This window comes from Lissotriton helveticus, chromosome 3_1 (assembly GCF_964261635.1).
Source record: "Lissotriton helveticus chromosome 3_1, aLisHel1.1, whole genome shotgun sequence".
NCBI lineage: Eukaryota > Metazoa > Chordata > Amphibia > Caudata > Salamandridae > Lissotriton > Lissotriton helveticus.
In genome coordinates this window covers 127,015,380-127,027,476 of record NC_136061.1, presented here as the reverse complement: position 1 = coordinate 127,027,476, position 12,097 = coordinate 127,015,380, and the positions used below count along the sequence as shown (strand labels likewise).

The following is a 12,097-nucleotide window of genomic DNA, read 5'->3' as shown; positions in this document are numbered from 1 at the left end:
ACAAACTAGATTAAAATGTCCACAGCGCTCGTCCAGCGCGCTTGCAGCAATGTGGTAGGTGGTAGAGACCCCTGTTCCACGAAGGACCGCCTTAAATAGGCTCTCCAATGAGCCCTTGGCGCGCGAGTCCGCTCCAAGATGGCGGCCGCCGCCGAATACCAAGCCCCAATCTAAGATGGCGCCCGCAATGAAGACCCAGGACCCGGACCCACAAAGTAGTGGTGCTTTGGAGGCACAAAAGTGCAGTTTTTATGTGCAGTAAGGGGAGCGGGATGTAGGCAGAAGGGAGCAGGTTAAAAACGAGGGTAAATATAAACCCCAGACAAACACAAGAAGTAATCCCAAATTAAAACAAACTAGATTAAAATGTCCACAGCGCTCGTCCAGCGCGCTTGCAGCAATGTGGTAGGTGGTAGAGGTCAACTTATAATGGCTCTTGATGTCTGGATCATAGTCTTTCCTCCATTGTCTTTCTAGTTTTTTACAGGATTTTTTCATCAGGATTAAGTTAGCGTTAAACTAAGCCTGAGTGGGCAACTACTTAGCCTGATTTTCTCAGGGCGATGAACTGTTGCTTTGTTGATCCAATTTGCCCACATCTTACCTGCCTCCTCTATTATGTCTATACCAAGCCCCAATCTAAGATGGCGCCCGCAATGAAGACCCAGGACCCGGACCCACAAAGTAGTGGTGCTTTGGAGGCACAAAAGTGCAGTTTTTGCAGTTAAAATGTCCACAGCGCTCGTCCAGCGCGCTTGCAGCAATGTGGTAGGTGGTAGAGACCCCTGTTCCACGAAGGACCGCCTTAAATAGGCTCTCCAATGAGCCCTTGGCGCGCGAGTCCGCTCCAAGATGGCGGCCGCCGCCGAATACCAAGCCCCAATCTAAGATGGCGCCCGCAATGAAGACCCAGGACCCGGACCCACAAAGTAGTGGTGCTTTGGAGGCACAAAAGTGCAGTTTTTATGTGCAGTAAGGGGAGCGGGATGTAGGCAGAAGGGAGCAGGTTAAAAACGAGGGTAAATATAAACCCCAGACAAACACAAGAAGTAATCCCAAATTAAAACAAACTAGATTAAAATGTCCACAGCGCTCGTCCAGCGCGCTTGCAGCAATGTGGTAGGTGGTAGAGGTCAACTTATAATGGCTCTTGATGTCTGGATCATAGTCTTTCCTCCATTGTCTTTCTAGTTTTTTACAGGATTTTTTCATCAGGATTAAGTTAGCGTTAAACTAAGCCTGAGTGGGCAACTACTTAGCCTGATTTTCTCAGGGCGATGAACTGTTGCTTTGTTGATCCAATTTGCCCACATCTTACCTGCCTCCTCTATTATGTCTGTCAGGCACGGCGCCTCAGCTTCTAGAGCATTGACCATGTTGGCAGGCATAGTTCCTGGCCATTTGTTCACAGCCTTGGGGAGTTTGTTGCATGTAGTTGGAGAATGGGTGTTGTCTAGTGTAGAGGGTATAAAATAGTGATTTGACCAAGGGACTGGCATGGGAGTCCCTACCGTTAGGTTGAGTTCATTTGAGAAGATAGCATCTAGTAAGTGCCCTTTTTCATGTGTGCCAGTTTACCATTTGTATGAGTTGCATGGCTTCTATATCCTAAGTGAATCTATTTGAGGTGCTATTGTCACGCTTTTCTAGGTGTAGGTTAAAATCCTCAAGTATGGTGGTAGATCCTTTGCTGGCTATGGTTGTTGCTACTATTCCAGGAAAATCCTCTAGGAAGGAATTATTGGACCCAGGGTGGCTGTAGAGTAGTGTGCCTGAGAAGGTAACATTGGGGGAAAGTTGAATACTGAATTGTGTAATATCACAATTGGTGATGGTCGGGGGTGTAGTCAGGCATTCATATTCATTTTTGTATATAACTGCCATCCCCCCTCCTGTCCTTTCCGTCCTGTCTTGTCTTCTGGTTGAGAATCCTGGAGGGAGTGCTTGAACTAGATCCAGAGCAGAGCATGCTTTCAACCAAGTTTCTGTCACAAACAGGATATCAAGTTCCTCATCCTCAATTAATAGCCTAATTTCCAGTGATGTGTGCTAATATGGATTTGCTACTAATACGTTCCATTTTCCACTGAGCCTTCTTAGCGGGCCTATTTGTTTGTATGTGTTTGTCTGTACTCCCTGTGCTAACCTAAATCAGGCAGTGAGGACAAGTGATCTCCATGTCAATTAGGCTTCCAACTCAACAACCACTTAGCTCTGTCTGACTCAAAGGCTGAGTTTACTGTCCTCAACCAGTTACTCATCACCCCATAACCTATCAAATGACCCCAACACCCAGTCCCACCAGCCACCAGTCACTTCAGACTCCTATAGTCTGATATTCCCGCAGGTTCCATCTCTTACCACGATACCTCCTCTTCCGTCACTTTGCTGTTGCTGCGTACTCCCTACAACCAACTGGACCAACCTACATCAACCATCGCTTGAACTTCCACCTACTCTCTAAAAATCTGCGCTCCTCTTCACTCTAATTTAAAAAAGTAGCAACTTCAACAAGCACTGGCGTTGCCAATAGGTCTCGCAGTAGGAAAGTTGGAGCTATTACAATTGCAAATAACAATGCCTTTTTTTTTGTTTTCATTTTCAAAACATAAAGGGCTTTGTCATTTACAAAACCAATAGCTCCAACTTTCCTACTGCGAGACCTATTGGCAACGCCAGTTCACGTATCTGCATGTATAGCGCTGAAGAATATTCTTGAAGTGTTTGCAGTGAACAGCGCTTCGTTTAAGACCTCTTCACTGAGTGGTGTGGGGGTGAGGGGGTGTGAGGGTGAGGGTGAGTGGGTGTGTGAGTGTGTGAGGGTGGGTGAGAGTTTTATTTATCTATCTATTTATTTATGTGTTTGTTTGTTTCAAATTAGACACTCTGAAACATCTGGGTTCAGAACAGAGAATGATCAAATCCTCAACAGGCCGAACACATCTTGTAAGTTAAAAGAGTTATATCACAGAGAAAAAAGACATATTTTTATGCTGCCAAAAAGAAAAACACGAAAAATCGGAATCGCGTTTTTGTGTTTTTTATTGTGATTATTTTTGCGGTGCTGAAATTGCCAGGCAAAGTCCGCCAGTTCCGTTTTCTGTTGCGCTTTTCACAGGTTGAGACGAGGTTTAATGGTGTGTCTATCCGCATTCTGAACAGGGGGAGCGGGTCAGCTGGTGCCCTTCTCCTTCACAGCTGACCACAGTCCGGGAGCAGCGAAGCAGTGACGGAGCCTGAAATGGCTCCTCACAGGCACAGCTGCCAGGCTCGGCGAGTCGCTGCGCCTGCTAGTGCTGAGGGAGAGGAGTAGAGTCGGGGGGGGGGGGAGAGCGGTAGAGAGATGGAGGAAGAGGCAAATAGAGGAAATAAATATATATGTGCAAGAGAGAGCTAGAAGCAGGAATACAGCACGGAAAGGTACAGCACTGAAACCACACACGGAGAGAGGGAACGGTGACGAAAGAGAAGCTAAGGCCAGAGGGGTGCAGGTGTGAAAAGGTGGCGAGAGACCTCAGGGAGCAGGGACCGCCAAGCAGAGGCAGAAGAGAGCGATGGAGGAAGAGGTAGTGCTATAGAAACATGGACTAAAGACTGGGAGACGAGAGGGATGGGGATGCTGGCGAAACGACACAGGAGCATGGATTAAAAAGAAAACCCCATTCCGTAACTGTTTTGTTGGTCTTTCACCTTCGGGTAACTGCATTTAAAATAACATTCACCTTAGATGAAACATAAAATCAAGTTGTATTAATAAGTGGGAAATGCGTTATTTTACGATATGAAACCTCCATTAAAAAGTGTTTTCAAAATACAGATTTTAGTAATATGCTGACTATCTAGTAATGCGAACGAGGGGAGAAGTGTGGCAGGCAGATGGCTGCGCGGAGGGAAGCCGGATGGGGGCGGGAGAGCCTGGTGGGGGGGGGGGCGCAAAGAGGAGAAAAGAAATGCGACACGGCGGGCAGGGGAGGGGGCGGAGCGGGTAAAAAAAAAAACAAGACGGAGGGAAAGGCAGATAAGGGGAGGGGGGAGGAGAAATGCGACACGGCGGGCAGGGGAGGGGGCGGAGCGGGGAGAGGGGAGAGGGTGTGAAAACAGCAGGGGCCTGGAGTGCGGCTGAGGGAACTGATGTGCACGCGCTTTTAAGCTCAATGCACATGCGCATTGAGCTTAAAAGTCACGGGCACTGCAAGGAATCGCCACGATTCCTTGCAACTTGGTTAAAGACTGTTTAAGCCCCAATAGTCTCGCAAGCTCGATGCGCATGCGCATCGACAGGCGAGACCTAAAAAGAGAACCATGGGCGGGGCATTCCTGTTCATGGACCAGAAAAAACAGTTAGATTGCCTCTGGTACCCACCCCCCAGCATCTCCTGCAGCAGGCTGCTCCTGAGTCCCCTTGTCCCTCCTCCCAGGGGTGAGATGTCTCCGCTGTGGAGTCTAACCTCAGCATCCCTAATACTTGCACAGACGCCAGCATCGCTTGGGTGCAGAAGTGTCTGTGAGTCACTCTGGAGCTGATGGCGGACTATCATAGTCTGCTGGTGGACTGACATCATCTACACCTGTGCAGTAGCGACCCATGGAGGGAGTGCTGCAGGGTGGTGGGCGGGGCGGGGAGGAGCAGGGTGGGGGTAGTAAACTACGGAATACGGACCAACTGAGGTAAGTAAACAAATAAATAAATAAAACAAATTTTGATGCGCGCGCTGCAGGCGATCTGTGGCACTTCTATTATCTGCTCAGGATGAAAGGCTGAGTAGGCATCCTTAGATTCGAGTCTGTACAGGCTACCCTCTGGTTAGTGCAGCGGGAAGCAGCATTTACCACGTGGGCTAAGTCACGTGTGCCATTACCAAGTAAACGGAACACTGCTTGCCTTAACCACCCATATGCCTAAGCCCCCGCACATGCTTGGTTAAGGCAGACACAGGATGGGTGGGGAGAGGAACAGAATATCGGGAGCGGAAGGACCGGGACGTGGCTTGTTAAGTAGGTCTGGGGGGTCGTTTTCAGTGGAGAGTAGTTTCATGGGGCAAGAGGGTAGCTTTAAGGCTCAGGGCGATGGGAGGGGCAGTTTTCAGAGCGGGGGGCCATTTTAGGTCTTAGGGTGGGGCAGGGGTGGCGGTAATTTTTTGGCCTGGGGCTATTATAGGGCTCATTGTGGGGGTCGAGGGTTGGGGTTGTTTCTTTGACTGGGGTGGAGTGCATTGCAGGGTTAGGGTCTGGTTTTAGGGTTCAGGGCGGAGGGGTCAGGGTAGTGTTTAGGGATGGGGGATTGCAGTTCTGTGGGCCTGTTTTTAGGGATGGCGGGGGTGTGATCTTTACCACATATGCCTTTAACAATCACGCCATTGCATTGAAATTAGTTGTAAAGGCATACGTGGTAAAGGCATGCGTGGTAAAGACGCGGGTAGAGGTCGTGGTTGAGACATGCGTTGTTGAAGTATACGTTGTTCCATCATAGAACCTACTGCATCAGCTAACTTAGTGGAGCCATCAAAGGCCCAGTGTGGCTAGTAGGATGTGCTGTGTACTGTTGCATTGAGTTGTCTCCCTGTGCGGGGCAATGGACTGTAACCTCCTCTGCACAGGAGCGCATTACAAATAAGGCTCCTATAAAAGTTTGTGAATGGAACCATCAAGCACTGAAGTTGCTCAGTTTCACTGTAAAGGACAAGTGGAGTTTCAAGATTTAAACCAGCTTCAGGCAGCTCCTGTCCTTGTCCAAGCCTCAGAGGATTAGACACAGAGTGTGGTGGGAGTTTCTCAAGACACTCTTGGCCTTTGCACCACAGTAAACAGGATGCAGGGTTTGGTTGCTTCTGTTGTGGCCAGGATCAAGCTTTGCAGCACATTTCACATTCATTTTGCAAAACCCAGAAACGCGAAAAGCTGAAGGGTCTGATTTGGAAGAAGAATTCTTGAAAATCAATGCCTACATTTTGGAAGTTTTTTCACTTGTATATCAGTGGCATTGACATAGGCTTCGTATGAATGCGCACAGGTAGCTTTACCACAGAGGTGTAACTACCTGCAGTGTAGTGTGTGTGGGCGGGGCCTGGTGTGTGCGTCGGTGCCCGCGTGGGTGCTCTCACCTGGGCTGGTCTGTGGTCTCATCACTGAAGCGTGAAACAGCAGTAACACGCTTGAGGGCACTCCTGCAGTTTACATTAATTGACTGATGCTAATGGTTTCCAGGAACTGTCTAAAGTCCACCCAGGAGCGACAGAAGCAGAGCTCACGCGCGCACTGGGCGCAGGCGCTCATGGTCACTGGGGGAGCTGCGGGTGAATGCCCTACATGCTGGCACTGGGTAAATTTTTATTTATTTGTTTATTTTGTGCATTTTTATATATTTTTTTTTTATTTATAAAGTTTTATATAGCGAACTTGACCAGCGCAGACTTTACCTAAAGGTGTCAGAGCGCTTCACAATAGGAACAGTAATGATACATGAGGAGAAAATTACAAGTGAGCATGTTACAAAAGCAAACGTTACCTTACATGAGGCAATAGTGACAATTGTGCATGTATCAAGAGCAAACAAAATACAAGAGGTAGCAAACGGTGCGTTAGAAGAGGAAAAAGTGACGTGTGCATGTTACAAAAGCATACAAAGTACAAGTAGAGGTATAATACAGCAATAAATGGCAGACACTCAAAACACAAGAACAAACATTACGTAACATGAGGCAATGGTGGCAATTGTGTATGTATCAAAAGCAAACTAAATACAAGAAGTAGCAAATGATACGTTACAAGAGGAAAAGTGACGTATGCATGTTACAAAAGAGTATAAAATACAGGGAGAAGTATAATACTGCAATAAATGGCAGACACTCAAACCACAAGAACACACTGGGAAGGCACTTCTATGAGTAATTGACTTGTATGACAGAGTGGAACAATGGAGTGAAAGGAGGAGCAGCAGAAAAGGGGAGCAGGGACAGCCTTTTTTCCTTCCCCTGAAGTGTCATTACATTCTTCATTGTACGGCCAGTATTCAGAGGCACATTGGCAGGGCTTTAAGTGCGATGAAATGGGGAGGGGTGCGCAAAGGGGGCGTGGTCTATATAAATAAGGGCGTGGCTTAAACATATAAACTAAAATCCCCCATAGAGTGCCACACTACCCACACTTTTGAATACAATCGCACTGCCTTTAAACACATCACAATCGTGCCCGTTATAAACACCGGATGGGACTTATTTCAAAGTATACACTACAAGAAAAAAAAATACAGAAACACTGCCTAAATCACACGATGGTGGAGAAAACGAGCTGAAAACCACTGTAGAGGGTGGATTTTAGCTAGTTTACGGAGGCTGTCAGCAGTCGATGTCCATCCATAAAGAGGCGTAAACACACCCCAGGATATCGGCGACAGCCTCATGACCCTTGTGATTGGTGAGGGGCAGAGGGCCCCTTAGAAGCTCTCACACCAGGCCCCGCCTCCCCCTCACACAGTTAAGTGATTTTGTGAGTTGGCAGGTATGGTTAAGAGTCAGTACATAAGGTGGGAGTACAGAATGTGTGGTAAGGTATTTTAAAGTATGATTCAGAGACATTAGTAACTGCATATGTAAGCACGTCATACACCTGTAGCGCCTACGTGCTTTCGGTGTACGAGCAGCGCGCTATTCCTTCGGTATGGATTGTCGGTACAGGTTGAACGAGGACTTTATTTTTCTGCCCCCAGGGTGATAGAAAACACGCGGCTTTGGGCGCCTCCTTGTACTGGGGGGGGGGGGGGGGCAGATTTACAAGCCCCTTGCGCCACTTTTGCGTCACTTGTCTACCCGGAGCGTTGAATGTGGACGTACCTTAGTAAAAGTTACAACCAACAAGTGACAACTGGCCCCGTGTCATAAGCGTAAGTTGCAGTCCAGTCGTGTCTCCTTAGGAAAAGGCACAACGCAACGCATGTTGGGATTTGTAGTCCCAAACTATTACTGTGACAGTTAAACGTCAAGCCTCAGCGTGCTCGGACGGTATAGTTGTTTGAAAACACTTAGGGGCAGATTTACAAGCCCCTTGCGCCACATTTGCGAATCTGCCCCTTTATTCCAATGAGTTTGGCGTGGCGTTCGTATGAAGAGATGCTCGCATGCCTGCTGGTCAGACCCCATATGTATTTACAGGGGCACTGTCTGCTGGTGCAGACAATTGGACACCCATCATGTGTATAAAACCAGGCGGTTTGCTATTTTAAATAAATAATACTTTCAGAAGAAGGTTCGATATAAAAGGCAGTAATCTTTGCGGGGGGGGCATTCTATGGACAATTTTGTGAGAGGCGAGTCAGTGTGATGGTACCTTGACCGTCACCCCCTGGTTGTTGTGAAGGAAGGTCTACTGGTAACTAGACTCTATCTAGTTTCAAGCACCTTCACAGCGTATGTAATACTTCTTTTAAAGGGCAATAGTGCCCCCAAGTGGTCAAGTAGAATATGGCGCCAACAATACTTAAAAATCCAAGCGTGCAATGTGATACCGCTTGGCAGCAGCTGTTTGAGATGAAAACGATGTTCAGCGAGGCGGCAAGAAAAGCGATCTGCACACACAGGGAACCGACCCGCCGCTCCAGGGCTCGGACGCACGCGAAATGCATTAGCTACAGTATGAAAACAAAGCTGAGGGGCAGGGGGCATTGGGCATCACAACTTGGAAAACAGTACCTGTTATTTGGGATGAAAACACGTCGAAAGGTTGTTATAGAAACTTTTTCATCGAAGCATGAGATCACATTACTTGATTTAAATACACGAGGAAAGGACACATTGGCAGGCGCTGGATGAACACGAACTCTGCAGCAGGCAGGTCATGAGTACTCACCGGCGGCTGTGGAAGCCCCCGCCCTGGGGGGCCGCTGCTTGCTCCGCGTAGGTGTGCTGCAGGGTGGACGCTGCCGGAAACTGGTAAAGAAACCCGGTGCCGAGTACCAGGGCCAGCAAGGAGCAGGAGCAAAGCAGGGACAGCACCGACTGCATCTTTAAAGGGGCAAGGGGTGGCTCAAGTTAAGGATGCAGCAAATAGCGTGCACGCACAGCCTTCAGGTAATAGGGTGCTGGCACAACGGGGTGTGGGTGCCGCGTCCAGGCAGCAAGGTGCAGGCGCTGCGTCCAGCCAGCAGGGTGAAGGTGCCGCGTCCAGGCAGAAGGGTGAGGTACCGCGTGCAGGCTCTGTGTCCAGGCAGCAGGGTGCAGGCAGGGTTTAGGTACAGGCACAGGGTCAGGACTGCTGGTACAAGCAAGAGGGGGGCAGCGAGCAGACACGGGGGCGAGGGAGGATGCGCAGGGAGCTGGGTGTTACAGGCGCACGATCACCTCCGAGGTCCTCTCAGAAGCAGGCAGTGGGTCACTGAGAGAAGTGCACCATTTGTCCAGGATTACACGTTTCTGATGGAGTTTTAGGCACGTTCATTGTAGCAGCAGAGAGACCGTCTCGGACCCATGGACGGATACCTGAGAGCAGCAGCTCCGTGACCCCACAGAACCGGGCAGCTGAACAGACCCCACGCCGGGAATTAAAGGGCAGCAGCTCCGTGCCCCCAAGTACCCTTTCCAGAGGTCAGAGTGCATGTAGCAGCAGCTTTGTGCCCCCGCAGTACCTTCCACAGAGGTCAGAGTGCATGCGACGGCAGCTCCACTGCCAGGTACCGACGCGCACCCTTGTCCCCAGGGTCCAGCAGTGGCTCGGGGACCCCCCAGATCCAGGTGCAGGCGCAGACCCCCCGTTTAGCGAGCAGACCCGCTGAGAAGTGTAACCAGGGACAGGAAGAACTTAAGAAAGAACAAAAGAAAAGCGCTGCAGGAAGCGGACTCCTTCTGATGGGCGCTCGGGAGCAGGAGGCTGGCTCTGCATCTCAGGACCCCATCAGCTGCGAGGCCCCCTCCCACCCGGGGCAGCCGGGGGTGGCGCGGGGGCGCTGACAATTAAAGCGAGAGGGAGGCGAGCGAGGCCGGGCTCGGGAGATTGGAGCCGGCTGGGATCACTTGGCCTGATTGGAGCAGACCTGCGAGTCTGGGGGATCCTGGGATGAGGGACAGAGCGCGTGAAGGGATGGGGCGACCCCGAAACTGACCTGCAGCAAGGATCAGACCAAGCAGCTGCAGCAGTGATGCTGCAAAACGGGCTGCAGCACTGGTCCGCAGAAACAGATGCAGCAGCTATCCTGCAAACTACAGCTGCAGCAGTGATACTTAAATAGGGGCTACAGCAGTGATCCTGTACAATGAACTGCAGCAGTGACCCTGTGAAGGGAACTGCAGCAGTGAGCCTGTAAAGGGAACTGCATCAGTGAGCCTGTAAAGGGAACTGCATCAGTTAGCCTGTAAAGGAAACTGCATGAAAATGAATTATAGCAGTGAGCCTGTAAGTGAAACTGCAGCCGTGATCCTGTAAAATGATCTGTAGCAGGGATCCTGTAAAGGGAACTGCAGAAGTGAGCCCATAAATGAAACTGCAACCGTGATGCTGTGAAATAACTATAGCAGTGAGCCTGTAAAGGGAACTGCAGCAGTGAGCCTGTAAATGGAACCGCAGCAGTGATCCTGTAAAATGAACTGTAGCAATGTTCCTGTAAAGGGAACTGCAGCAGTGTGCCCATAAAAGGAACTGCAGCAGTGGTCCTTAAATAGGGGCGGCAGAAGTGACCCTCTAAAATGAACTGTAGCAGTGAGCCTGTAAATGGAACTGCAGCAGTGAAGCTGTAAACTGTACTATAGCAGTGAGCCTGTAAAGGGAACTGCAGCAGTAGCCTGTAAATGGAACCACAGCAGTGATCCTGTAAAATGAACCGTAGCAGTGTGCCTGGAAAGGAAACTGCAGCAGTGAGCCCGTAAAAGGAACTGCAGCAGTGGTCCTTAAATAGGGGCTGCAGACATGATCCTCTAAAATGAACTGTAGCAGTGAGCCTGTAAATGGAACTGCAGCAGTGAGCCTGTAAAGGTAACTGCAGCAGTGAGCCTGTAAATGGAACAGCAGCATGAATCCTGTAAAATGAACTGTAGCAGTGTGCCTGTAAAGGGAACTGCAGCAGTGTGCCCATAAAAGGAACTGCTGCAGTGGTCCTTAAATAGGGGCGGCAGAAGTGACCCTCTAAAATGAACTGCAGCAGTGAGCCTGTAAATGGAACTGCAGCAGTGAGGCTGTAAATGGAACTGCAGCAGGGATCCTGTAAAATGAACTGTAGAAGGGAGCCTGTAAAGGGAACTGCAGAAGTGAGCCCATAAATGGAACTGCAACAGTGATCCTGTAAAATAACTACAGCAGTGAGCATGTAAAGGGAACTGCATCAGTGAGCCTGTAAATGGAGCAGCAGCAGTGATCCTGTAAAATGAACTGTAGCAGTGAACCTGTAAAGGGAACTGCAGCAGTGTGCCTGTAAAATGAATTGTAGCAGTGAGCCTGTAAAATGAACTGTAGCAGTGAGCATGTAAAGGAAACTGCAGCATTGAGCCTGTAAAGAGAACTGCAGCAGTGATCCTGTAAATGGAGCTGTAGCAGTGAGCCTGTAACGGGAACTGCAGCAGCAAGCCTGTAAAATGAATTGTAGCAGTGAGCCTGTAAGTAGAACTGCAGAGGTGATCCTGTAAAATGAGCCATAGTAGTGATCCTGTAAAATGAACTGTAGCAGTGTGCCTGTAAGGGGGACTGCAGCAGTGATCCTGTAAAATGAACTGTAGCAGTGTGCCTGTAAGGGGAACTGCAGCAGTGATCCTGTAAATGGAACGGCAGCAGTGACCCTGTAAAGGGAACTGCAGCAGTGATCCTGTAAAATTAACTGTAGCAATATGCCTGTAAAGCAAACTGCAGCAGTGATCCTGTAAATGGAACTGCAGCAGTGAGCCTGTTTATGGAACCGCAGCCGTGATCCTGTACAATGAACTATAGCAGTGTGCCTGCAAGGGGAACTGCAGCAGTGGTACTGTAAATGGAACGGCAGCAGTGACCATGTAAATGGAACTGCAGCAGTGATCCTGTAAGACGTACTGTAGAAGTGAGCCTATAAAGGGAACTGGAGCAGTGAGCCTGTAAAATGGACTGCAGCAGTGGTCCTTAAATAGGAGCTGCAGCAGTGATCTTCTAA

General features: G+C 49.3%; 1 protein-coding gene across 1 annotated transcript in view; it reads right to left on the bottom strand.

Moving 5' to 3' along the window:
* The window catches only part of COL26A1 (collagen type XXVI alpha 1 chain), a 715,305-nt gene extending 706,181 nt beyond the window's left edge, over window positions 1-9,124 (bottom strand). Inside the window, exon 1 of the mRNA XM_078679370.1 lies at window positions 8,842-9,124. Within this exon, the coding sequence (XP_078535496.1) occupies window positions 8,842-8,996 (155 nt within the window). The 5' untranslated portion in view covers window positions 8,997-9,124. The remainder of the gene's footprint in view (window positions 1-8,841) is intronic.
* Window positions 9,125-12,097: the final 2,973 nt, after the last annotated feature.